Source organism: Tursiops truncatus, chromosome 18 (genome assembly GCF_011762595.2).
Source record: "Tursiops truncatus isolate mTurTru1 chromosome 18, mTurTru1.mat.Y, whole genome shotgun sequence".
Taxonomy (NCBI): Eukaryota; Metazoa; Chordata; class Mammalia; order Artiodactyla; family Delphinidae; genus Tursiops; species Tursiops truncatus.
The window spans coordinates 45,822,389-45,850,286 of NC_047051.1; the positions used below are offsets into that span (position 1 = coordinate 45,822,389).

General features: G+C 38.1%; 2 protein-coding genes across 7 annotated transcripts in view; one reads left to right on the forward strand and one right to left on the reverse strand.

The window, feature by feature from the left end:
- Positions 1 to 3,677, reverse strand: part of MZT1 (mitotic spindle organizing protein 1) — a 16,075-nt gene extending 12,398 nt beyond the window's left edge. Inside the window, exon 1 of one of the 2 annotated variants that reach the window (XM_073795294.1) lies at positions 3,487 to 3,677. In XM_073795294.1, coding sequence (XP_073651395.1) covers positions 3,487 to 3,553 — 67 coding nt within the window. In that variant the 5' untranslated portion in view covers positions 3,554 to 3,677. The remainder of the gene's footprint in view (positions 1 to 3,486) is intronic. The other variant, XM_004324355.4, reaches the window with a different exon arrangement.
- BORA (BORA aurora kinase A activator) lies at positions 3,286 to 27,762 on the forward strand. 5 transcript variants are annotated; one of them, XM_019921114.3, is made up of 12 exons: positions 3,286 to 3,460; positions 4,875 to 5,042; positions 6,732 to 6,838; positions 9,890 to 9,935; positions 12,732 to 12,813; positions 16,927 to 16,992; positions 17,761 to 17,817; positions 18,230 to 18,456; positions 19,365 to 19,497; positions 21,351 to 21,961; positions 26,040 to 26,171; positions 27,450 to 27,762. In XM_019921114.3, exons 1-12 carry the CDS (start codon positions 3,323 to 3,325, stop codon positions 27,513 to 27,515), a joined length of 1,833 nt encoding a protein of 610 aa, XP_019776673.1. In that variant the 5' UTR covers positions 3,286 to 3,322; the 3' UTR covers positions 27,516 to 27,762. The 5 variants fall into 5 exon arrangements, with proteins under 5 accessions (XP_019776673.1, XP_019776675.1, XP_019776674.1 ...); XM_019921116.3 differs by lacking the exon at positions 3,286 to 3,460 and adding an exon at positions 3,736 to 3,963; XM_019921115.2 differs by lacking the exon at positions 3,286 to 3,460 and adding an exon at positions 3,970 to 4,116.
- The last annotated feature ends 136 nt before the right edge of the window (positions 27,763 to 27,898 follow it).

The window sequence follows — 27,898 nt, forward strand, 5'->3', positions numbered from 1 at the left end:
ACATGAGCAACGGGATTGATGGTGGAAGCATGGGCTATACGTTTGCTTCACTGACACTGCCCTGTACACCGTGGACTCTCTTCACTCCTTTTGCTAGTTTACTATCTGCTACATAAAGTAGAACAGATGGTCTTCCGTATCCATGGGTTCCACACTGCATTCAAGCAACTGTGGATTGAAAATATTTGGGGAAAAATATTCCAGAAAGTTCCCAAAAGCAAACCTTGAATTTGCCATGAATGTGCAGGCAACTGTTTTCATAGCATTCACATTCATTAGGAATTATAAATAACTGAGAGAGGATTTAAAGTATACAAGAGGATGTATGGAGGTTATATTCAAATATTCTTCCATTTTATATGATGGACTTGAGCATCCACAGACTATGGTATTAGGTGGGTGTGTGGGGTCCTGGAACAAATTCCCCTGAAAATACTGAGGAACAATTGTATTACATCGAAGCCTCTAGCAGGGAAGAGGTACATCTGAGTCACAGTTGCCAAAAAACGTAATTACTAGTAGTAAAAAAATTAGAGGCATAAGGAAAACTCTAGAACTTCAAGAAAATAAGAATTAGTATGAAGCTATCAACAGAGTATCTAAAATTTCAAAATGCTGAAAAGCAAAAGGGGCAATTAAGTACATTGGAGGAGGGAGAAAGGTAATTGAAAGAGCCTGATATTTTAAAAAGAAAATGCAGGAAGAGAATGTTGAGGATCTAAGAGAGAGTGGAGGCCTTTATGCAATAGACCCTATACTAAATCAGGGCCAGGATCAATCAGCTTCCTTTCAGAGTGATCTGTGCAGATAAATAAAGTCCACCGCTCTCCTGTCTAAAGTACCTTTATCAAAATCCTTTCATTTCACAATAAAATTACAAATATTCATAGCCGAATTCTACAACCCCTGCAAATCATCTGACATCAATTAAAATATTAAATCACTTAGCTGGCTCTAATACTGATGGGAGGCAGGTAGAAGAGGATGAGGAGAAATATACTAGATCTTGAAGGAGGGCAGTCAGACCCAAAAAGTTTTGAACACTTCTGATTGGCTCTCACAGATAGATTTGAATACAGGTGAAACCCCACATTAACAGAATTTCAAATAATAATGGTTTTTGAGTAGGTCAGCCCAGTCCCTTGGGCAATTTAAAGTTCTATGTCTGAGAACGAGAGTGGAGGAAGGTGGGTTTATGAAATGACTGCATTTAGGACTTTTTCAGTTCAGTGTATGGTCAATTATTAATAGCACGTGCACTATGTTTCCCACTGTGCCTCAATCGTTACAGGCAGCATGGAAAATATTTTCATTAACTTTGCAATAATTAAACTTCACTTTTTTATGTGAAATGATTGCTTTGGACCCAATTATGGCATGATAGCAGTGATTTTCTGTAAGTCTGGAGTTCCAATGGACACGACAGGATCTAACTGCCACATTTAACAGATGTGAGCCACTGTCAACCTGGGGCCTTTCTTTTTTACCTTCTGGTTTGTGGGCAAACTGCATGTAGAGAAGCAGTGTTCTTTAATTCACATTCTCTCCGTCAATGTTGGTTTAAAAAAAAAAAATCCTGGTCTTTCTTCACTTTTTCATGTTCTTACACTCTCTATAATCTTTATTTTACACAAAGTTCTCTCAGTGAAAATCCTGATGATGTAACCAATACAAATGATCAGTTCTCATTTCTATAACAGGAGTTCCACCAGAGAGAAAATGAGAGTTTTCTATTCAAATGGAATCCCGTGGCCGTATAATTAAGGAACCTATGCACAGCTAACGTAAGAAAATTGACTAGAAATCCCGGCATACATGCTCCTTCCTGTTCAGAAACCACACTGGCTTCCAAGCAAAGATAAAAGACAATAATGTTGTACACATATAGTTTCTATGTACCTATATCCACTTACAAAATAAAACTAATAAGCTGTGATACATCTAGAAGGATGGGAAAACAGGCTGAATATGATATTAACAAAATTCTATTTTTCATAAAAAGGGCAAAGCAGATACTTGGTAAGTAAAATATTAGACGCAAAGGCTCTAATAATAAAAATAATTCTTTGAAAAGGCTTTTTTCCAGGGCAGAAAAAGCCAGAAGCTTTATCAGAAGTCCCCATAAGGGGACTTCCCTGGTGGTCCAGTGGTTAAGAATCCGTCTTGCAATGCAGGGAACGCAGGTTTGATCCCTGTTTGGGGAACTAACATCCCACATGCTGCACGGCAACTACTGAGCCTGCGCGCTCTGGAGCCCGTGAACCACAGCTAGAGAAGCCCGGGCGCTGCAACGAAAGACCGGACACAGCCAAAAATAAATTAATTCAAGTCCATAAGGAGGGGCTCTAAAAGGAAGTGGAGCCTACGGTGGAGACAAAGACACGACATGAAGGCTGACGCTGCTTAGTGAGAATTCCATGTTTTGACAGAGATAGAGGCCGATGTGGGTATCCCCTGGAAAGTGCAAACACCAATGTTTACCATCTATCAAACACTCATATAGAGGTGGATGCAAATAAAATGGGGAAAACGAAAGCGTCTGCAAGTGGGATGACGTCTTATACACAAAAATAACACAAGAAGTATCTTTTAATGGTCACCTTCGAGATGTTTTTACCTGGTTATCTTATTTAAATATTTACAACCCTGGGAGGTAGTAAACGTGTTTTACATAATAAAAAGAAGCGAGCTCAAAGACGTTTAAGTAGCTTGTCCAAGCCCACCACCAGGCGTATAAAGTGGCAGGGCCGGCATAAGAGAGGAGAAAGAGAGAGGATAACTCCAAGACGCTTTTTTTCCCCTACTACTTGCGGGTACGCCTTACCCGCGTGCTCCAAGCTCCGAAACGGATAAATACGCCCACAGCCCCCCGGACACCAGCATCACCTGCTCCAAGACGAAACTGGGCAATTTTGATGAAGGGACAATTTGCTCCTCCACCGGCTATTTGAAACGCGTCTGCTTAAGTGCTAGAGACAAAGGCCGTGGCGGTGACCAAACACTCGAGGCCACTGTCCGCAAAGGGACTGCAGTCTGGGGCGCTTTCGAGGCGCCCAGGGCACTGGCTGCGGCGCGGGGTGGAGGGGAGCGCGAGGCCGATACCAAAGGGGGGACGCGGGGACCCTGCGCGGGAGGGGGGCGTGGAATGAGCGCGCTGGAGGAAGGACGCGGGGAGGTGGGCGTACAGCGGGGAGAGGGCGCGGGATGTGCGCGGCGCACGGGGTTTGCCGCGGGAGGGGCGGAGCGCTCGCGGGGCTGACGTGGGTCCGCAACGACATACTCGCGACGAACTACACAGGAGCGAAGAGACGACTCTCAAAGGATGGGGCCATCAGCCCTGCAGCCCTGGCGGGTCCCTTGGGAGGATCTCCAAAGATGCCGATCTAGGCAAGAGGTGGATCAGAAGTCCTTGTGGGCCCACCCCCGCCCGAGGGCCTGGGCTCTGGGGAACCGAGGCAAGGTAAAGGGGGAGATACGGGAACTCACCGTCCATGGTTTCCCTCACCGCATTCAGATTCGCCGCCGCCGCCCCGGCGCCGCTGCTACTCGCCATGGCGGAGGCCTAGGGGGGGCGAGCGAAGGGCCTGACCCGGAAGTGGAGCGCCTTCCTTTCTCCTGGGCAATCACACTGCGCGTCCCCAGCTCACGCCGGGCAGGCTCCGCCCCTGGCTCGCCTCTCCAGCGCGAGGCTGCGTTGATTTGAATTTGGAGCCTGGTTACTCCGGGAGGAATGCGAAGCGAGGAGTTGTCATTCGAATTTACTACGCGGCCTCGATGCGATTGGCTGGTTCGCGGACAGCGGTGAGACGCGATTGGCCAGTCGCGCGCAAGGCCCGTGCTCTGGTTGGCCTAAGCGCGGAAGCGGGGAGTTAAAGAGTCTGTGCCTGTCGTGGGAGCTGGACTGGCATCTCGGAAGCGCCCTGGAGTCGCTTTGGGGGGCTTCCTATTTGTACACACCACTAGGTATGTTCTTTGTAGTTCCTGGCCTTTCCTCCTGTCTCGAATTGGAGAGCTCACGTAGCCCGGCTCCGGACCGGCCTGCACGCTCGCCTCGGGATGAGTGGAAGCTGCCAGGGAGTAGGTGCGGAAGAGGGGTCGCCAAGAAAGAGTGATCGAGTAAGATTGGGGATGACACCGGCGTGAGTGTCCTCTTCTGTTCTTCACCTGAGGAGGCCAGCTGCAACGTCAGCCTTCCAAGGAGTGGGTTCTTTTTCTCTAGTTGTAGCCCCCCTTGACGGGAAATAATGCAGTCTCTCCTTCTATCCTGGGGGTCTTAGCCTTTCGCTAAGGGTGTTTGAGAAGAGGCAACCCAAAGCGGTTAATTTCCTAGCCCTAATCAGTCATTCTTTGCCGACGGGGGCTAATGTGCAAGAAAGGCACCCGTGCACAGAGAGACCAGAGACTTCCTGGTCTCTTGTTTGCTCGCTATTCATAATTGTTTAGTAACTGCAGTTTGTTAGGGAATTGCTGGGCTATCCGAATTATGTTCAAAGTGTGTAGAGACTTGAGATAATGAATTAAAAACTGTAGGTATAAATTCTTTAGTGGAAAAAGGTTTTGTGCCTATTGGAACATTTAGTTGTCTTGAAGACGGACCTGAACTCATTCACCTTTGGTGGACTGCAGCTTACAAGCCACTTAACTTCTCTGAACTTGTTAATTCTCCTGCAAAATTATATCACTAATACTTTCCCTCTCTAGCTTTCCAGGTTATTCAGAGGATCACGTTTGTGTAAGCTTATAAAAAAAACCCAGGAGGCTTAGGTTTTAATTCTTTTTGTGAAATGTATGTTTGTTGAATACATTTTAGTTGTCAAAATGAATGTCTAGGGAATTTTGTACTTTTATTATACATACTTCTGATTTCTTTTTAGTTTTCTCTCTGTGCTATGGGAGATGTCAGAGAATCAAAAATGCAAATAACACCTGAAACTCCAGGAAGAATTCCTGTTTTAAATCCTTTTGAAAGTCCTGGTGATTACACTAATCTCCACGAACAAACTGTCTCCAGTCCTTCTGTTTTTAAATCGACAAAATTACCAGTAAGTTATTCTTGACTAGTGTTTCCAAACAACTTTAAATGTAATTATCTTTCTTTACAAGACAAGTGGGAAATTTATCATGGAACATACATATCTGGAATGTTCTTTTTAATTGTAATGTTCATTATAATGTAGTGGTTGGGGTAAAAATAACTTAGCCCGATTTTTTTTTAGTTAGCATTTCTTTTTATTTTATTCAATAGATAGCATGTTAGCTTCCTACAGCTGTGAGTGGTGCTAGTTACTATGGTTGATGATATGTGTACTAATCCATGATAAGAAACTACGTCATCTAATTATTCTCCGGTATTCAACAAACATTATTTGAGTGCTATTTGTCAGGTACAGTTCTTAGCTATAGAGGTTATACCTTGAACAAGTCAGGGTCATAAAACACAAATTCTCAAAGAGCTTATACTCTCATCCAGGGGTCAGCAGACTTTTTCTGTCAAGGGCCAGATAGTAAATATTTCAGGCTTTGCAACTCATCAGGTTGCTGTTACAACTAGTCACCTCTGTCTTGTATTGTAGAAGCGGCCATTGGTAGTATGTAAACAATAAATGTGACTGTGTTCCAATAAAGCTTTATTTATGGACAGTGAAATTTGAATTTCATTTAATTTTCACATGTCGTAAATTACTAATATTCTTTTGGATTTTTGTCACCCATTCATTATTAGCTTGCAGATTGTTTAAAAAGAAGTCAACCTCTAATGGGATAGACACACTAAACTGGCAACTTCAAGAGAATATGTTATGTGCTATAACACAAGGATGATATGGAAGAGAACGTGCTCTTTAGGAGATTAGGGAAGGCTTCATCTCTTTAGCTTATTTTTACTGTTATTGGCTACAGTGGAGAAGTTCTTTTGAAGTCTGATCTTTTAACTTAGTAAATTATCTAGGAAACTAAACTGGGTGGCTGTTGATGCTAGCTACACATTCATATCAGCATGAAGCTAGTTATGCACTAGAGGAAAGTTTTACAGTGATACACTTTATATTGAGTCATTATCTGACTTCATGATTTTAAATTGAATAGTATTAGTTAGTCTTAATAAAACTAACAGAATGACTGCAACTTAATCCTCAAAGCAAGAATGCATGACATCTTGGGTTTTTAGGCCTGATTTTTCAAAAATATATTCTGAATTTACAGATTAGGATTTGGATAAGTTTTTTGGTTTATTGGGTAGTTGAATATAGAAAAGCAGCACTGCTTACCACTCATAATTATTTTGAGGATCACCTATTTTATGAGCTTTTGCAGGCACTTCTGTAGTTAGGACTTTGTTTAATTTCAGTTCATTCTTGGTGAAAATAAAGACTTGATAACTCTAAGAGATTTTTAGTTTTACTTGATCATGTTGCATCACTGATGAGTGTTAATTGTGCAATTTCTATACCTTTAATACTCTGTGATTTTTCTATTATTATGTAATTTAAACAATCACCCAGAGGGAAGACTTGGATATTTTAAAGAGATACAGTCAAGTCAGTTGATTTAGTGTGATTTGGTTACCATTTGCCATTTAATTTAGTAGTAAAGTCAAATTTTAAAATATGAGCTGTAAGATATTTTTATATTATAACCATTCACACTAATTTTTGAAGCTGACATTTGAAGTCAGCATTTTGATGAACTATTTTAGTATACTTTTACTCATAAGATCGCTTTCTTTTGTTAAGACTCCAGGGGAATTTAGATGGTCTATTGATCAACTAGCCGTAATAAATCCTGTAGAAATAGACCCAGAAGACATTCATCGTCAAGCTTTATACTTAAGTCGTTCTCGGTAAGTTTTCCTTTTTCGCACCTAAGTGTAATAACGTACTTTCAAGTGAAGAGAGATAGGAAATTCCAAGGTTGAATATTTTTATTTGTAAAGAAATCAGGGAGGAAAAATTATGATGCAGATTTATCTTATCTAAATAAACAGTGAGCTCAAAGAACTACATCCAGCAAGACCCCCTTGCTAACAGTTCCAGATCTGGGTAGGAGTCCTTTTCTTTTAGAGACAGTTTCCTCCCTCTGCTACTTATGTGACACCTTTGCTTCCCCAGCACTTGGTAGAAGGAAGGTCATTTTGAAATCTGTATCTTTGTACATGATTATGACTTCTGCCATTGAATTTTTGTTTTGTTTTCCTTTTTGGTGGTATGGGATAGAGTAAAATGCTGTTTTATTACCACCTACATTTAGGGAAGCTGAAAGTCCCTTTACCAAGTTAAGACACATTGAATGGAAGAGTATCCATTATCAACAGAGCTTTGACTCTTGGGGATCTGATTTACATTATCAGCCTAGTAGTCAGAGCAGCCCTAACTAATGCTTTTGTTGATGTGTTGTATAGATTTCCAAGTACTAGTGTGTCTTAGACTCCTGTTACTTAATGATGCCTAATGTAGTGAGACCATACACTTCTTTGGGGGAACATGCATACTTTTTGATTACCAACTGCAGTCATCTGTAATTACAAATTACAGATAGCAGTAGTCAGTAATAGTTTGAGGGACTCTTTTGTTGATGTCAGTTTTATAGTTTGATTTTTTTTTATATTTGAAATAATCAAATCCTGATATGATCAGCTTTTAATTTTTGGTACTAAGGTACATGTGTTATCGGTCTAAGATAATGAATAATTCTTTTCCCTTTAACTAGAATTTAATCACACAAAGATGTACACATATTGAGATGCTCTTGCAAATATTTGTCTGGCTTTTCTACCCCTTCCTCTTTTGGCTTGGTAGCTTGATGACCATCCCCTCATAATTAATTAATGCACATCCAAAGTGCTATAGCAAGGGACTAGAATGGGGATAGAGCATGAAAGATTTTAACTTAACACTAGATAATACCTTTGAGAGAATAGGTGAAAAGAATATCTGAAAGCAAATGTGTCACGAATGAGACGAATTTTTTGTTTCACACAAACTGTGTGCTATACTTCGCCTCCTCTCTTCAGTATATTGAACCATGGACCGTCAAGAGAGATGCGTTGAACACTGTGAGGCACTGAAGCAGTACAGGAGGTTCTTCCTGCCCTGTAGTCAACAAAGTTGTGACACAGCATTTCTTTACTTACTAGTAAATCCTGTATTGTTTGAGCAGGTTTGTGAAAAGAACCTTGGTGTATTTCAGTAGATAGACCTGTAACGTAGAAGGGGGGAAAGACGCTGATTTAATTTAACTTCCTCATGTAATTCAGTGAATGGTTATGGCTTCTACCGAGGATAGTGAGTATACTCTTAAAACATGTTGATTCCTTCTTAGAAATAAGCAAAGGCTTCCAGTGTCTCTTCGTCTCTAACCCAAGTTCCCTATTTCAGTGCTTTCCACCTTTTTCATGCCATGCTACACATAAAAATGAGAACTGCAAATCATCCTGGTGTAAACAAATGAGTCTGTCCATACAGGAGGTGAACAGTCCTGAAAGCTCCTCTCTGCCTTGGCCACCAAGGGTCCGTTCAGGGCATACCTGTAATACTGGACCCTGCATGCATCATGCTGGTCAGGATACCCTGCCCTATATGACTCCTTAGAACCTTCCATGATCAGGCTCTCCAGTATTTGGCCAAACTGATTTTCACTGCTTCTAGCCATCACTTGAATATTTCAGGTTGTTAAAGCCCTCTGATGAAGCAGCAGAAAGTTTCTGAATGAGGTATTGCTAGATCAGAGCTTACTAATACTGTACGCTGTTATTGTTATGCCCTGTCATTTTGACCTGTTTATGTCGACAATAAGATGGAGAGAACTGAGTTAGTACTCTCAGAATGGCTGTTCAAGCTGAGATATGTGGATTATCATTGTAGTCTATTTTCTCACAATTCCCTTATTTGAGAGATCCACTTGATTTTAATTTCTAATACACGTACATTATTATAAGCTTTGTTAAGCTGCAAGTTATACATGAAAAAATTTGGAGAGAAAAAAGTGTCTTACCAACTTATTGATGGTAAGCAAGTATTCTTTCTGGGAACAGATTAAAGAAGTGGGCCCTGGGAATTCCCTGGTGGTCCAGTGGTTAGTACTCCATGCTTTCACTGCTGAGGGCCCAGGTTCAATCCCTGGTCAGGGAACTAAGATCCCACAAACTGCACGGCGGCTTGGCCAAAAAAAAAAAAAAGAAGAAGTGGTCCTACAAGGCTAACTGCTGAGTCCTTGGCAAGTATATGCCTTGTGCTTGAGACCCGACAATTTATATTAAAACTTACAGCTGATAAATTTGGGGTGCTATAATTGCATAATGTATCAAAGTGGGAAAAAAAGAATTTGTTTGGACAAAGTTTTATATTTTATATTTCAAATTTTATATTGTTGATATTTCATTTCAGAATTAATAATTTTGCCTGTTTATTTAGAACTGTAAGGATGATAGTTTTTTTTCCTTTTATTTCAGAGTAAGAGTTGATTCTAAAATTACGACTATGATAAACTTGCTATAATTGAAGAAAAAGAATTTGGACAATTTTTAGATTTCTTTGGAGTGACATACTTCTTAATTTGTGGTGATTAAAGGGCAAAGTTTATTCAAATTACTTTCTTTACATTGTTAATAGTAATTTAAAAATTGTATCAATGTAAGCCTTTTAAAAGGAAATATTATTCCATTCCAACTGTGAATGGAAAGGGGGGAGGTAGGCCTAACAGCACAAGGCTGAATGAATATCTAAATACTGTCATTTATGAAATGTGATAAGGTCCCAATTTTTCTTTTAAAATGAGCTTAACATTTGCCAGTTTCCAACGGGGAAAGAAACGATTTCTTTGAAAGGTTATTATTTTAAATGTTCAATCTGCTGAAGTAATGGCATGGTTATTTTTCTTCTTTATCTCTGTATAGAATAGATAAAGATGTGGAAGACAAAAGACAAAAAGCCATTGAAGAGGTAACTTAAAACTGTTACTGATCACGAAGCTAGTTAAGCATCGATTCTGCGTGCACAGCACCTCTAAGAGAGGAAGACTTCCTTCAGATCCTTTCCTGTCCCAACTCCCACACCAACCTACCCGTCCCCAGTCCCTCTCAGAGCTCCCCTAAGACGAGTGTTTTTGAGCTGTTCCAGCGCCTCTCATTGTAATGACCGGTTGAGTGCTTTTCTCCCCCAGACTGAATTCTTATTTGGCCATTATTGTGCTTGTTCATCTTTTCATTCTCACGGCCTTCCTTGTGCCTTGGATGAGCACAAACCATTGTTTCAAGTTGGAGTTTACATAGAGCAAGTTGAATATTTTCAAGCCTTGGAAGTCTAGATTGGCCTCAGTAACGGTTTTATCTTTTGTTCTTGTTAGTTCTTCGAATTTTTAAGACATAGAATATATTTCATGAAATATAATGTACTGATAAATAGAAAAAGTATATCCCAAAGGTAGGTTGTTTTTTTTTTAATAAAACTAATGAAGTTAGTTTTTCACTTCTTGCTTTCTTTGTTTGCTGAACTCTTAGAGTATAAACGATGTCTATCTAGATATTTGCTCAAAAGTCTTCATGTCATGGTAGCATTTTTTGTTTTTCCTTTTTCTCTCACTAGCCCCCTCTATTCCTTAGCTGCACTTGGATCTTCTGCACCCCAAAAGACTTCAGCTATGGCATGTTCAGAGATCCAGTGATGTGCTAGCCCCCATATTTCAGATATAGCCTATTTCTTAGGAAATCGTTTCATATGCTTTACTCCTGACAAATGTTATCTACTTCTTAATCCATCTGATAACTTCAAAATTTTAATTCTAATCCAGTCACTTGATTCCTCCCCAGTTGAATATTCTCAGACTCTTTCCCATTTCCCAACATTTTGGGAAGTATGCTTTCTCTTTCGAATTCTCGACTTAATTTTAAAGGGAAATTCAGGAGAAAACTTAAGAAAATGAATTCAGAGTGAAGATTAGGGCCAATGTAGCAGAAGTTACTGTATCAGCAACAAATTAAATTCATACATATGCATGTGAAATACAGTAGATATATGCACATAATAAAAACAAAAACAAACTGCAAAGAAAAAATATAAAATGAAAATGAAGAGCCTTTTGTTCCCTGTCTCACTCCTTAAAAGTAATTACTGTAAAATTTCTTGCGTACACTTTCAGATTCGTGTGATCACATGTGTGATAATAGCACATGTCCTTTAAATATTTGCACATAAGTAGGATCATCATTTTTATACTGTTTTGCCTCTTACTTTTTTGCTTAATAATTTCTTAGAATTTTTTTTTGATTATCAGCACGTACCAGTTATTAGTAAACAGCATACATAGTATTCCATTGTATGAATGTATCATAGCCTAATCCAGCCCCTATTGACAGATGTGTAGGTTGTGTTCAGTGTTTTTTCTATCACAAGTAATGCTGCAGTGAACACACTTGTACGTATATCTTTGTGAACTTGCTAAGTCAGAGGGTTTGTGCTTTCAGCTTTTGGTAGATTTTGCCATATTGTTTTCCCAAAAGGTTGTACCAATTTATTCTCCCGGCAACGTTATGATACTGCCTGTTTTCTCATATCTGCAATATTGGCTATTATCAAACTTCTTAATTTGTGCTAATCTTATTACTTTAAAAATTTATCTTGTTATTTGGATTTGTATCTCTTTCATTCTCAGTGAACTTATACTTTGCTTCATGAGTTTGTGGGTCTTTTATATTCCTTTTTTTCTGGGAATTGTCTGTATCATCTCTGTTCCCCCTCCCCCCCTCCTTTTTTCAACATCTTGTCTTCATGTTTTCGTAGGTAGTTTAGTCAAGGAAGTTAGTTCTTTGTCATAGGTATAGCAAAATATGAAGAAAATGTTCTGAGTTACCTCCAAAACATGGAGACGGGAGGGGAAAATACTGTATTACTTACTGTATTAGGCTTGATTAATTTTATATCCAGAATGAAAGAGGAAACACATTTATCCAAATGCTGTATCTCCATTTGAGTGTACTGGCCAGTGGTGTGCTGGTAAATTAACAACAGGCCCTCTGACTGTGGGAGGAGTATGAGTTTTAGTGATTGCTGCTGTCCATAGTGTAAATATTCCAACCACGGCCAATTTCAAGTTAGTGATGTGACATCGCTGAATGGGGAAAGAAATGTAGCAGTACACCATTATATGTAGGCATTCTACCACACAGACACAAAAGACATAATTAACCTCAAGAGCATAGATGTTGGTAAATGTACTAAAACAATTAGCAAATGATGATTTTGAGTTTTTATTACCTTTATTTTTAATATAGTTTATTTAAGTTTACATAATTTTAATATTGGCTTTGTTTGATAACTGATACACAGAATTCCTGAAATTTTAATTATTAGATCTTGAGAGTCAGGACAAGCCAGCTCCAGCACACTATTGATACCGGCTTACACGTATACATTTATCTCCATTTATTCCTTCCCTCTTCATCCTCCCTTTTGTCAGCCTCTCCCCGTGTCCAAAAAAATTGGGGGAGAAATGAAAAATATTTCCTTTATGATTAATAACCTTAGCTTAATTTGCAAATTTAAGTGGTTGATTTGAAGTATTAACATTTTTCTTTATATATACTTTAAATTTCTTCCATTTTACCTTTGCTCATTTGTGCTTTTAAGTATGAAATTTTAAAATATAACTATAAAGTCAGTATGTAACATGTTTGATGGTTATTTAACACAGCTGCCTTTTCATATTTCATATGCCTAATTTTGTGACTTTAATTTTCCTAGTTTTTCACTAAGGATGTCATCGTACCCTCTCCTTGGACTGATCATGAAGGGAAGCAGCTTTCAGAATATGATTCCAGTAAATGTGAGTGTGTTAAAAATTGTCTGAATAAAAATCATAAAAATAAAAAGCAATGAATGTAAAACAACATATAGTGAGTGTCAGTTTATCTGCTTTGGTAGGAAGCTTGCTATAAATTAAATTTCTGGATACCAGAGGATTTAACTATTTAAGAGTTAGGATTCAAAACTTGACTAAAATTTACTAAATTCTTTTTTTTCTTGGCCATTCTATTTTGAATTTAACTTTTTCTTCATAACCATTGTGAATATCAGTTATAATGATGGTTATAGAGGATCTGTAGATGCAGAAATAGTTGGTATTGAATATAGAGCTGAATTGTTAATTTTTGCAGTGATTTTGAAGGTTAATTTTTTTAAATGAAATCCTTAAATTGCTTTTGCTTTTTGCTAATTTCCTGGTTTCTTATAATAGTAGAGGAAGGATGGGCATTTATAGGACCTCTGGGACAGTGTAATACAGCTGATTATCTGCAAAATTAAAAAGGAAGTTGAAGAGCAAGCCAGTAATCTTTCAAATATTTTTCTACCTCTAGGAAGTGGTTATCTTATATTTGCTCTCACTGCCCTTTGAGCTGTGAGCAATGTTCAAGTATTACTTGTTTATATGCATCCCTCATTTCAGTGGAATTGCCCGCTCTTCTGTATAGCATACATTAATTATGCTCTCAGTATAACAGGGAATATTTGTTCCATTCTTTATCAAAAACACAATACAGAAAAAATGGATTAAGCACTTTTCATGTGTCCAGACAGTGTTAAGTGCTTTCAGTATTCCTTACAACAGCTCATATGAAGTAGATGCTATTATTGGTCTCATTTTATAAGTGAGAAAATCTAGATTTAGAAAGGTTAGAGCACTTGTCCCAGGTTACAGATATGATAAGGTGGCAGAACCTGGATTTAAAAGTATGCATTTCTCAGTTCAGATTCTGAATCGTTGCAAACTAAAGGTGGCATGCAGTAGTGGATGGAGACCTGGGCTGTAGACCTTCTGTATTATAAACCAGAAGGGGTGACCTTGATCAACTTTTTCAATCTCTTTAGGCCTCAGTTTTTCACTTGTAAAATCAAGGGGTTAAACTAGATGGTTGTGTGATAACATGCTTCCCAGCTCTAAAATTCTGTATCCAAGGTGATGTATTCATAGATGGTAGGTTTCTTCCCCCCAGTGTTTTAATGTTGGATTTTTGAACAGGTGAATCAACCTTGTTATGTGATCTTTTTTATAACATCATTTTATATTCGAGGTAACCTGTTTTAAAGTGAGGCAGATCAGCAAGATGCTAAAAATACTACATACAGCCTCTTTGGTGTGCTCATCAAGCCCGTGATGACAGAGTACAGTGGTTAATTGGCGGGGGTGGAAGGGGGTGCGCAGGCCTGTGCTGTCTACAGTGGTGTTGGGAGATAGTTCAGTTCTCTGTGGGTCTCGCATTTCTATACATCTCATGAAGAGCGCCACGGACAGGTTTTGATCCAGGCTGTTTTTTCAAGGATGTTTGTATTGTGAACATCCTTGGAAAACAGAGATGGAGTATCCCTCTGGAGCAGAGGGTAGGTTTGTTTGGCTGTCTAGTACAGTAATGGTAACGTCTCCCTCTGGGGCAGGTTTGCTTGCAGCTTATAAAGAATGGGATTTCCCGTGCTTAGCGTTCCTCAGCTGGGGCACAGACCCTCTGTGTGTGCTGTATCCACCTGGGCTCTTTCATGTCCCTTCCTTGGGACTGAGGGGGCAAAGGGAGCTGACATGAACATGAAGCTCATGTTGCCTCCTGTGCTGAGAATAATGAAGTCCCTTTGTCTGTGACCCGAAGCCTCCTTTCTTCAGCCAGCATCTATGCAACGTTGACACACTAACCTGTCAGACCCTTTACAGTTCTTGACATACGGTAGCCACTAGCCACATGTGGCTATTTACATTTAAATAAATTAAAATTGAAATTTTAGTTTCCTGCTCATACATGCACATTTCACGTGCTCAGTAGCCGCACGTAGTGGTGACCATATCGTCCCGCACAGATATGGAACATTTCCATCATCACAGAAAAAGTTCTGGAAAACACTACCTTAGAGTAGAGATTGGCAACCTCTATCTGTAAAGGACCAAATATTAAATATTTTAGGCTTTGCAGACCATACAGTTTCTGTTGCAACCAGTCAACTCTACTGCTTTACCATGAAAGTGTATCCCTGATGATACGTAATGAACGAGTGTGGGTGTGTTCCAGTAAAACTTTATTTACAAAAATAGGCAACCAGCCCGATTTGTCTCGTGAGCTATCATTTGCTGACCCTCACTCTAGAGTAATGCCGTCTGGGTTTGAGTCATGCCCAGTTTAGCTTAGTAGCTGTGTGAACTACTTAGCTTTCCTGTGCCTCACTCTCCTTCCCTATGAAATGATGAAATGAGATAATACTTCGAAGATCATGTACCTAGCACATGGTAAGTGCTCAGTGTTATTTACCTGAAGAATAACAAAGACAATGGTGAGTCGGGGGAACAATGATTTTGTTTGTACACATTAGCTTATGCTGTCAATTTTTATGTAGCAATTTATGCAGCAAGGTGCTTCAATGACTGTACTACCCATTGCATTTTTATTTATGGACTTGAACGAGAATTTCTCTGGGAACTATACATAGGCTGAGGATTTCTGAGTTATAGGCTACATGTTTTCTAATTTGACTGTGCGGCGCCAGGCTGCTCGCCAGAATGACTGTACAGTCTGCACAGCCACCCGCAGTGCCTAGGGTTCCCATATCCCCACATCCCTGCCAGTACGTGGCTTTCACATTTTTGCCTTTCTCATGGGTTGTTTGACATTCTAAATGATGGTTTTAATTTTCATTTCTCATATATTAACAGCCTTTTTATTTCCTCTCTTGTAAAATGCCTATTTCTAATTCCTTCCTATTGGAGTTGTTGTCTCTTTCTTTTTCCTTTGAATTTCTAAGATACCTTGTAGTTACATTTGTAGTTATCTTAGTTCTAAACATTTCACATGTCATCTCCAGTCACATATGTGCTACTTTTGTTTTGATGTCTTTGGTTGCCTAGAAATTCTTATTTTGGTGTAATCAAATCCATCCATTTTTCCTCATTTGATTGTGGTCTTAAAGTTATCTATGAAGTCCTTTTAGAGGAAACAACCAAGAAAACACTTGCAATACAGTTGAAAAGTGGTGTGAGAATAATCCTGTCTAGATGGAAGACACAGTTTAAGCTGAGACTTGAGTTAGCCGGACTCGGGGAATAGGGCAGAAAAGTCAGAGAGGAAAGAATATTAGAAATACCTAGAGGTGAGAGAGAGAACCTGTTTGTTTTTTAAGGTATTCAGATAATGTTCGGTTGGAGGACAGCTGTGCTAGAGACAGAGACAAGGTTTTGGAAGGGCTTTATTTACACCATTAAGGTGTTTGGACTCCAGCCTAAAGACCAAGGACATTACAGGGTTTTCGCAGCAGAGTGCCTTGGTTGCATTTGCCTTCTAGAAGGTCACACTGCCTACAGCAGAGAAGGCATTTGAATCTAGAATTCTATTTTTTCACCCATTTATTTACTACCTGGTGCTTTTTCAAGTTAAGAAGCTTAATATTAGTCATTAACTTCAGATTTTTAAAAAAATTATTTGCACCCATATTTTTGACTCCTCTTGGCGAAAAAAAGAAAACTGAGCACGGTTTTATTGATCAAATTTCAGTTTCTTTCAGAATGGCCTGGTGCTTTAATTCCAACAATTTATCTATTTCCATTTTGGAAAAGCATCAAGCAACAGAGGATCTGTTTGAGGACATTGACGTTGACTAACGTGTGTCCCCAACCTTTAAAGGTTGACGTCATGTAGAGCACCGCTGCTTTCCCTAAAAAGCATCTCTTGGTGCCGCCTTACTTGCTGTGGTAATCCTTAAGTCTTATCCTTATGCTTCCTCGAAGTTGACAATCAATCAATCAATAAAAAAACAAACAAACTTAGCAGAAACATGCCAAGTTATATACATTACATTTATTTTTTAAATGTAAAAGTTTCCACACTTCATTTTTTTACTCTGGAAAGAGTAACCCTAAAGTAAATGAACAGAAAATGTAAGATTTTTCACTTAGAATGTTTTACAGGTATTAACGTCAATAATGAATCTCCAATTGGAAGAAAGCTGACCGTACATTCTGAGACAAGCAATGGTGAGTATGAATGTAAATTGGAAAAGAAGTATGTTCCATATTAAGCGACATTTGATGTTAATTTCAGTACATGTGATAACACTTCACTCTGGAATTGAAGTTGTTTACTTTTTATGAATAAGCTATATGAGAGCTGACCTTGAGAAACAGTTAGAATAGATATATCCATCCATGTTTGAGAAGTGGCAATAGTGTGTTATTTTGTGATTCAAATCATGTGAATCGAATTTTGGTTTTGGAAGGCATTCTTTTGAAAATTTGTTAATATTGGGAAATCTATCCCCAAATATATATAGGCTGGCTTCTTTTTTTTTTTTTTTTTGCGGCATGCGGGCCTCTCACTGTGGTGGCCTCTCCCGTTGTGGAGCACAGGCTCCGGACGCGCAGGCTTAGCGGCCATGGCTCACGGGCCCAGCCGCTCCGTGGCATGTGGGATCTTCCCGGACCGGGGCACGAACCTGTGTCCCCTGCATCGGCAGGCGGACTCTCAACCACTGTGCCACCAGGGAAACCCAGGCTGGCTTCTTTTCTGATACAAGTGCCAGCAGCACAACCAGAAGTTATCTTTTACCATTAACAGGTTTACATCAGTGCTGGAAAGTGTGGGAAACAGGAAGGTGGCATGTTATGGAATGGGGTGCGTAAAGTAAATAATTCAGTTTGTCTGGAGCATCATGGGGAGATGGTTGATGGGGAAGCACATGCTAAACTGCATGGGATACACTTGCATTGATTTAACCATGTTTGTGTTTATCTGCTTGCTTCCAGCTGCTTGCCAGACATTGCTGTCTCTTCCTGTGGATTTTAATTTAGAAAAGGTATTAGGTAAGTATTGTATTTGTTTAAACCTTTAATAACTTAAATAAAAGGTTTTGTTTTAATGGCTTTTGTAAGTGGGAATCTGTGGCAATGCCTCCTCTAAAGAAGTGGGGAAGCCTGAAATTTCTCATTTTTCTTTAATATGGCCTGAATTAGCCTTTTTATCATAGTGAACTTAACTATAGACATAAACTATTCATGAACACATCTTATTGGCACTACCCATACTAATAATGAGGCACTAAAAAAAGAAGGAATCGTTTCAGATTTCAAGCAGCACCTGTGCAGTTAAACTTTGCCCTCTTTTTGGAAAACAGTTCAAACATAGAGACTGGTTTTTAAAACATCAGACAACTGAAATATAATTGCTCTTCCAAATGACTAGCTCTGCCTTTTATTCTGTTAATATTAAATATAGGTGACTATTTTAGAGCTGATGAATTTGCAGATCAATCTCCCGGAAACCTCAGTTCTTCATCCCTCAGAAGAAAGCTATTTTTAGATGGCAACGGAAGTATCTCTGACTCCTTACCTCCAGCTTCTCCCAGAAGTCCTCGTAGTGGTGTTCAAGCATCACTTGAGGTTTTTTATTCAATAGATCTATCTCCTGTGCAGTGTAGGAGCCCTGTGCAGACCCCGAGTTCGGTAAGAAGTGGGCCAAGTGGCTGGTTGGTTGGCTATAGGCATCTTGGACCTAGATGCTTCTACTGCTGTCAAAAGGAATGATTGTCTTTTGGGTTTTATATTTCATGCGGATTAGCCTAGTTCACATTTTGTCATTAGGTATAGGAATGCTTTTTGTCAGACTCTCCAATTTTGTATTTAGAGGTAAATGAGTCTCGAGGAATTTCAGGGTAAGGTACTTACTGAATTACGGAAGAGTTTCAGTATAACACAACTAGATTGGTGTTAGTGGACTAACTTAAAAATTTTCATAAACTGCTACTTGGTTTGTGTAAATACGGTGCATTTATATTTTGTCTTCTCTAGTATATTCTATTTCAGAATTTTTGGAACAGTCTTCTTAACTATCCTTGTTACAAGATGCCTTGTCTTTTGGCGTGTTTTTTTGTTGTTGTTGTTGTTTTACCTTTTTTTTCTTATTAAAGTATAGTTGACTTACAGTGTTTTATTAGTTTCAAGTGTACAGCAAAGCGATTCAGTTATACATCCGTATATATGGTTTTTTCAGATTCTTATCCCTTATAGGTTATTACAAAATACTGAGTAGAGTTCCCTGTGCTATACAGTAGATCCTTGTTGATTATCTATTTTATATGTAGTAGTGTGTATATGTTAATCTCAAACTCCTAATTTATCCCTCCCCACCTTCCCCTTTGGTAACCATAAGTTTTTTTCGTGTGTCTGTGGGCCTGCCTTTTGGTGTCTTGCCTTCTGCCACAAAGCAAAGGTGGCATCTTGCTTTCTCGTGAATAACCAAAGTTATACAACCTAGTTTATGAATGTGTTTCAAAAATAAAGATAAATAGCACTTGGTGTAACAGAGCTAAGGAAGAGAACCGTTTAATTTTATTTATTTATTTTTATCACAGGGGCAGTTTTCTTCTAGCCCTATTCAGGGTAGTGCAAAAAAATACAGTTTGGGAAGCATAACCAGTCCTTCACCTATTTCTTCACCCACTTTCTCACCAATTGCATTTCAAATAGGAAAGACACCACTCTCAGGTATGTCTTGTAATACAACCCCCAATTAAAATTTTATATTGTCAATATTTGTTATTAAAGAGTCTCTTTCTAGCTTGTTCTAACTACAGAGCTCCAAATGACCACTCACCCTTTTAAAATTTAGAAACTTGGATTTTTTTTTTTTTTTTTTTTACAAAAGGAACAATTTACTTTTTTTTTTTTTTTTACTTTTTTTTTTTTTTACAAAAGGAACAATTTACTTTCAAAGACTGAAATTCTCAGCAAAGTTCTGCTCTCATGTCAGATACAGGTAATTTGACTAGCAGTATTTATACCAAACATCTTATGAGCAGAATCAAAGAAAGATGGCTGTCGTAGAGATAAGTTGGTTTCGGTATGCCTTCCAGTGTGTAGGTTCAGACTTTGGTAATCAGATATTCATATTGATATTGTGTAAAGATATATTTGTTTGAGTAAAGTTTTTAGGTAGTGTGTGAGAATTTACATATTTTTCTTTGCAATATGTCAGTTTTTCCTTGAAAAAAATTATAGCACTTCTTGAAAATTATTCATAGTTTACAAAACCTATTCATAGTAAATAAAATTGGAAAACTGAAAACTATTTTTGTTAGTCTTCCTTTTATATATGTACATGTGTATGTGTGTATATATCTTCATACATATATGAACACACACACACACACACACACACACACACACAGTTCTATATCCTGCTTTTTTCACAAAGCATTCTATTAGGAGTATTTTCGTAGGTCATTCAAGTCATTTATTATTGTTTGAAACCATGATTTTGAATCACTATATGATATTCCATTTCACAGATGTATCTTTTGTTTTCAATCATTGATAAACATTTAAATTATTTCTTTTTTTTTCTTGTATGTACAGTGTATTGTACATATTTATTTCTTTAGGTTAAATTCTCAGAAGTGGAATTATTTGGTGAAAGGGGATGACTGTTTTTAAGGCTCTTGAGGAATTTTATCAAATTTTCTTCATAAGAAGTTGTACCAATTGAAATTTTCATCAGTGGTGTGTGAAAAGTCATCTTTTTCCCCATCTAGCAACACTGGTCTTACCATCCTTTTTGATGTTTGTTACTTTGGTACATTACAAAAAGGTCTCTTACTGCTTTAATTTTCTTGTCTTTGGTTATTACAATGTTGAACTTTTTCCAAATGTTTATGGGTCATTTGTTTGGGGGGATTATTAGTTCAGACTTCAGTGTTTTTGTTGAACAAATGGTCTCTCATTGCTTTAATTTCCATATTTTTTATTATTTGTGTGACCAAACACTTCATATGTTCATTTACCATTGGGAGGATTGTTTATATGCTTTTGCCCATTTTTTTAAACTTTTGTTTTTATTAAGCTAACGAAGCTATAAAAATTATTAACTTTTAAGGCATTTTGATCATTTTGTTTACCATTGTTAAGCTCTTTATTGTCGCAAATATTATTTTGCAGTTTTTTGTTTGCCTTTTAATGTTGCTTATAGTATTTTACATAAACAGAAATAGATTATTACATATTTCATTTACCAGGTACAGCTGTTAATTTGCAGCTATCAGCTGGTTTGTTCTATTATCTTGGATGTGAACAACATTGTTATAGTAGCAATATGCTTGAGGATATTTGCCAGAGGAATTATATTTTGAAGAGCCTCACCCTGTTTATGGATACACATTCATTTGTGCTATTATTTTTAACACCAAAATTTCACTTCAGGAAACAACACCACTGTTAGAGAAATCCAGTTTTTCTGGCATGAAACATGTTGATGACCATTTAGTAATGGCTTTCCCATGTCCATGTTTTCATGATGTGATTTTTCCTTCCCAATCTTTTTTTTTCCACTCCCAATCTTTTAGAGCAAAGGAAGTTAACTTTCCATTCTCCTGATGCTTCGTCTGGAACAAATTCTAATGGAATTACCAATCCGTGTATCAGAAGTCCTTATATAGATGGCTGCTCACCAATTAAAAATTGGTCTCCTATGAGACTTGAGATGTGTACAGGGGGTGCTAAGTATCGGCCCTCACTGATTCGGGTACCTTTTACTCTCGAGGCTCACAGCGAAGATGAAGGAGACAAGGCAGATGTTCCTTCCACAGACGCCTCCTCCCTAGCCATGGGCACGGCTGGAGTCCACCTGCCGCAGTTGGATGGTGACACTTGTCCACATGGCGCGCACTTGGTAGTGACCGCCATGTCTATTACCCAGAACCAGTCCGGTGCTTCTGAGAAAGAATTGGCACTGCTTCAGGATGTGGAAAGTGAGAAGGAGAATAACACTGTGGATATGGTCGATCCCATAGAGATAGCAGATGAGACCACTTGGATTAAGGAGCCCGTTGATAATAGGAGTTTACCCATGACTGACTTTGTGAGTGGGATCGCCTTCAGTATTGAAAACTCTCACATGTGCATGTCACCTCTCGCAGAAAGCAGTGTCATTCCTTGTGAAAGCAGTAACATTCAGGTAAGGTATTTGAATATTCTAGAGTCCTTTCCTTGGTCCCTTGTTCTTCATCCTTTCTTTTGTAAGATTATAGTGAGAAAGAAAATGGGTTGTATGTGAGACTTAACAGCATTACATATGTATTTTTAATCAGTACTAAGCGATATCAAGAGGGTTAGTTCTTTTAACTTGGACTGATGATGCATATATTTAATATTCACATTCACTGATATTTATTTGGAGTAGGAAAATAAGAGAGCAGAAAAGAAATCAAGCTGCTCTGTTTTTACAAACTGCTAGAATCTGGCAACTTCTCAGGGTTCACCTCTCTTTCCTGTGGAGCTAGTTCCCAAAGAATTCAGTTTTTGGTGTAGTGTTTGTATTCTAAAAATACAGTAGTTTTGGTTTTTCCTTTATATAATTTAGGAAAAGCAGTTTAGAGCACTTTTATGTATATTTCTTTTGGACTTTAAAAAAAATGTGATTTGTAACCACCATTTTTCATGTAATCATACATTTCCAATTTTGCAACATCTGGCAACAGGAAAGCATGATTCATTTGACAAATACACTTCACAGCTAGCACTTACTTTCAGAAAGACATTTGTTCCACTAACTGTCATATTCTTTGAGTTGAGAGTTTTGAAAGAACTTTGAACTAGAAAGGCAATTCTACCTGCCATTTCATAGTAACAATATCTAACACTTATGTAGCTCTTACAATATGTCAGGCATTATTCCAAGTACTTTACACATGTTAATTTGTTTAATCTTCACAACGGTCCTGTGAAATAGGTATACCATCATCCACATTTTACAGATGAGGAAACCGAGAGTCAGAGAGGTTCGGTCAATTGCCTGTATAGCTAGCAAGTGTTGGAGTCAAAAGATTCAAATCCTGGCAGTCTGGATTCCATGTTCTTTAATCCAAGTTTATACTGACCCATAGTAATAGTTAATACTACACAGTCTTCCAGTGTGCCAGACACTCTTCTAACCTCTTTATGGATACTAATTCATCTAATTCTCACAACAACTCTATAATGCTTTAGTGCTCTCTGTTTTGACATGCTGAAGTGTAAAACTCATGGAGGGATTTTAAATGATCCCAAATTACATATAATCTTTTGCTCATATTTTATGCCTATGCTGCCTATCCTGACTTCTAGGATTGTTGCTCAAAAAAATACACTAGAATCGCTTTTACATATTCCAGCTTCTAAATTTGGTTCCTAAGTAAAGAAGCGCATCCAGTCAAACTTAGCCTTAAAGGTATTGTTAACTTTTTTGCTCTCCTTTTTTCTTACTGCCTCTTTTTTTCAGAGCATTTATAGCAGCATTATAGAATACTTAGATGGAAATACACATTAATCATCCAGTCCACCTACCCCTTGGAAGCCTGTCTCATTATAAGTTGCCATCACTCCCTGCCTGAGTACCTGCAGGGGTATCCCAGCCCATCTTAGAGGACTTCTCTCACCATTTACAAGCCTCTTCCCTAGCGAGCTGAACTATGGTTCTGTCTGTGGTATCTATCAGTCAGTTTCAGTTTTATCCTTTGGGTCATATCATAATAACGTGTACTGTTTGCAGAACATTTTGTAGTTTAAAAATGTTTTCTATACATTCTTTCCTACCACAGGGGTAGCTCCAAACATTCAAAGACAGTCACATTTTCCCAGGGCCTTTTGACTTGCTTTACTGTGACGGGTTGGCCTCCAAGCATTGTACACAGCTGTATTCCTGGAATATCCCTTCATCATCCTGAGAATTCCCTTAACCTCTCGCATGTTCTGTACCCCGTTCTTCTGTTTCCTGGTTTACTTCTCACTTGACTGGAACACATTTTCTAGTAGCTTTCTGAGAAAGAGTACCTTTTTCAAGATACTGCACGTCTGATCACATGTTCTTTATTCTCTCACATTTGAGTTTGGAAATAATTTTCCTTCAGACTTTGTTTCGTTGATTCTGTTTTCAGTGTTGCTGGTGAGAGATCTGAAACCATTTTAATACTTAATCTTTTGCATATGGTCTCTTTTTATCCCTTTCTGGAGTAAAGGATCCTGAAATTTCAGTGATTATTTGGTATGGGTTCCTTTTCATCAGTTGTACTGGGCACTCAGAGGGCCCTTATGATCTGTAAACTCATGCCCTTCACTTCTTGGATCTTTTCTTGAATAATATCTTAGATTTCTCCTCTCGTTTTCACCATTCTTTGGAACTCCTTTTGATTCTCCAATTTAAAAACTTTTCACAGTTCTTTTTAACTCCCTTTTGTTCTAATTTTTGGGAAATTTGGTCAACTTCATACAATAACCCTTCCATTGAGTTTTTATTTCTGCATCTTAATCTTAAATTTGTAACTCTTTTGTTTGTTTTGCTTTTGGTGTTAATTTAAAAATCTGTAGAGTGGCTGGCAAAGCATTGCATGGTCTGGCCTTTCCCTTACTCTCCAGCCTCATTTTGTTTCCCTTCCTTCTCTGTTTCAGTCACATTGGCTTTCCAGAGTTCGGAATACCATGTTGTCTCCCTTGACGCCTGTGGCGGTTAACGAGATGACCTGTGTTGTCTGGTTGGCACATAGTAGGCACTGACATTAGTAGTGGTCTGGATGGGAGCCAGTGTGGTAAGCCACCATGTTATGTTAGGGGCACCATGGTCCTTCTCTTCCTAGAGAGTGGGACAGACTCCTTGTGTACCGTACTCCCTGCACCACAAGGGTTTTGTTCAAATGGAACGTCACTCCCAGGAGTAAACAAATATGCATCCATTCCCGAAAACTGGAAACATTTTTCTTAAGATGATGATAGAATGCACTTTCTAGGCTATTCTTATGTTTGTGTTGGGGGCAAATGTAGTCTTTCTTTCGCTGATCATAATTTGCATAAAAGGGCGTAAGTGCAAGATGACTGCATTGTGGGTTGTGTTTGGTGTTTGTCACTGTGCACGTTAAGTGTGGAGTGTGCAGTGAGTGGACAGGGGCAGTGGGGCCTCAGCTCTTCGTCATCTCATTCCGACACTGTGAAAGTTACCCTTTCTGAGCCTTAGCCTCATTTGTGAAGTTAATAGGGTGCTGCAAGGAGAAAATAAGAATATTACATGGAGCGCCGTACAGGGCTGGTGCTTTTTTTAGGCCCTCATGAAATAAATATTTGTCATATTTGTACCAAAACTGAAGTTTGCTAGTCCCTTTTTTTCTTTTGCTCTTTTGGGCTGTAACAGTGTGTTGTAGAATGCTGTAATTTTAATTAAAATGAAAAGCTGAGCTAACATCTAGAGCCATTATGTACGTGGTATTATTATGAAGGTAAGATTTTTATTTCAGTGATGGGTATGAGTATAATGTAAGCTACCTTTTAAAAAATGTGTATTGTTTTGAATCCTCTTAAAGGTAGCTTGCCATTTAGGTAAATTTTATTTAGAGATGCAAGTAAGCCATTTAAGACAAGCTTGGTAAATGAGTTGGAAGAAGTTGATTGTAATCTTCATTTTCATCTACTGGGTGTGAGCACAAAGTAACAGGGAAGTATGTTCTTAGTGGTTTGTACACTGACTTTCAAGAAAATTACAGGGACTTCCCTGGTGGTCCAGTGGTTAAGACTCTGCGCTTCCACTGCAGGGGGAGCGGGTTTGATCCCTGGTCAGGGAACTAAGATCCCATATGCTGCGTGGCGCAGCCAAAAAATAAATAAAATAAAATAAAATAACCTAGAATTTAAAAAAAATAAAGAAAATTACAAGATATGTTTTATTAGAAGGAATTGTAGTAACTACTTTGAAGAACAAGCAATTTTATGTTTATTACTTTTTAAATTCATTCAATATGATCAATATTAAATTGTATTAATACAATATTAAATTGTATCATTCAGTTGTGAATAGTATATAGTGATTCATTTAAATGTTTTAAAATACTGTCTTTATATATAATTACATAAGCCAAATCTTACATATATATATTTTATATAAATATTTTAAAATAAATTTACTTATTTAAACATAAAAGTTCCTCAAAATAAATTTTGTGGTCAAGTGAATTACACTTTGCAATGTTACCTGTGGTGGTTTTTTTTCTCTCTCTCCCTCTCATTCCTGTCAGATGGATAGTGGCTATAATACACAGAATTGTGGAAGCAATATTATGGATACGGTTGGAGCAGAAAGTTACTGCAAAGAAAGTGATGCACAAACCTTGGAAGTCGAGAATAAATCTCAAGTTTTTAATATAAAGGTATGGAAAAAACAGAGAAAGCTTGATATGGTTGTAGTTTTTTAAGTATTTACTAAATGTGACTGTTTTCAGCCTATTTTTTTCCCGTTTTGTGTAAAATCTCGTTAATTGCTATCTGTTGATGCCTCATCCTGTCTTCAGTTCATTTAATAGCAGGAGAAAGTGCTTCAAAACTTTATTTTCCTACCTCTTCTGCTATGAGGGAGCATAAGAGAAGAGGTGGGGGAAGGAGAGCTAGCGCTGCTCTGGAAATGGGGCTTGAAAGCGAAAAGGGGAACAGCAGAGGGTGCCCAATAGGAGGGAGGTGGAGGGTTTTGCCTCTAATATTGGCTCAAAGCTAAACTAAAAAAAGCATCTTGATTACTAGAGAGGGAAATAGTACAACTGAGAGATTTTACACATCAGTTACGAGCACTCAAACAAAGGTAAGGGTTCTTTTCTTAAAATCCAAGCCTTTAGAGATAACACATGTGTATCTAAAAAACTGAGTATTTATACAAAAGTATACTGTTGAAGTGAACACTTACTGAACCTCCAGATAGGATGGATATGTCTGTATATGGTTGGTGAGTTCCACATCCATGGATTCAACCAACCTCAGATCAAAAATATTCAGGGCAAAAAAACCCCCAAAATCCAGAGTTCCAAAAGCAACACTTGAATTTGCCATGTGCCAGCAACTATTTACATAGAACTTATGTTGTATTTGCAACTATTTACATAGTATTTACACTGTATTGGGTATTATAAGTAATCTAGAGATGACTTAAAATATATGTAAATACTATGCCATTTCATATAAGGGACTTGAGTATCCATGGATTTGGGTATCCTTGGGGGTCCTGGAACCAATCCCCCATGGATACTGAAGGACAACTGTATTCAGATTTGAAGAATCCCATCATAATTTTAGGCACTGATCAGGAGAATTTTTGATTTTTATGTGCCAGTTTATTAATAAACAATAAATATCAAGTGTGCAACTAAACATAACTCTCCAAACGAATATTCAAATTTAATACGGAGGCCACATTATTTTACCTTTCCTCCGTTTTGTCATGAGGTGGGATTGTAGTTGTCCATTTAGAAGCAAGCAAGCATTAAGATACAGGAAGTACTTTTATGATACAGAATACTGATTTGTAACAAAATGTATCTTCACTGTCCCTTTAGAGTGCATAGGAAGTTTGCATCTCGGTTTTAAAAACATTTCACATAATTGTTGTATCCTTGAATGGTCCTATTTAAACTGAAAATAAGGTATTTTCTTTTTCACAGCAAGACCACTCAATGCAAAGGTGTTGGATGAAAATTGCAAATCGGCCTCAATGCAGCAGCCCGTAGAGCACCTCTCTCAGAACCAAAGCCTCTAACTGGACAGCTCCTCACATATTTTTCATGCATGGGATCCATAATGTGATCGTGATGGGGAAGAAACTGCTTCAACTAACATGCTGAGCTTTTTTTCTTTCCCTCCTTAATGTGAAAAACCAAGGGCTTAATTTAGTGACAACAGAAAAGCTCCTGGAACTTTCAAAGAAGTTACTGAAGTACAAGTTCAGCTTTTAGCAATAAATATTTTTGTACTGACCTTGAGTGATATGTTTGTTTAACAAAAAACTTGAGTGATAACTTTGCTCCTGCCCTACAGGGTCACTTTACTGACAGCACTGAATTTAGCAGAAGTTCTGGGAACATGTGGAACTGTGAAGGTGCTATGTTTTATT

Excerpts from the sequence above, each read along its gene's own strand:
- BORA (XM_019921114.3), top strand. The coding sequence starts at position 3,323 with ATGGGGCCATCAGCCCTGCAGCCCTGGCGGGTCCCTTGGGAGGATCTC. Across the intron at positions 19,498-21,350 it reads AGGAAAGACACCACTCTCAG|AGCAAAGGAAGTTAACTTTC; the intron begins GTATGTCTTGTA and ends CCAATCTTTTAG. Across the intron at positions 26,172-27,449 it reads CTCAAGTTTTTAATATAAAG|CAAGACCACTCAATGCAAAG; the intron begins GTATGGAAAAAA and ends TCTTTTTCACAG.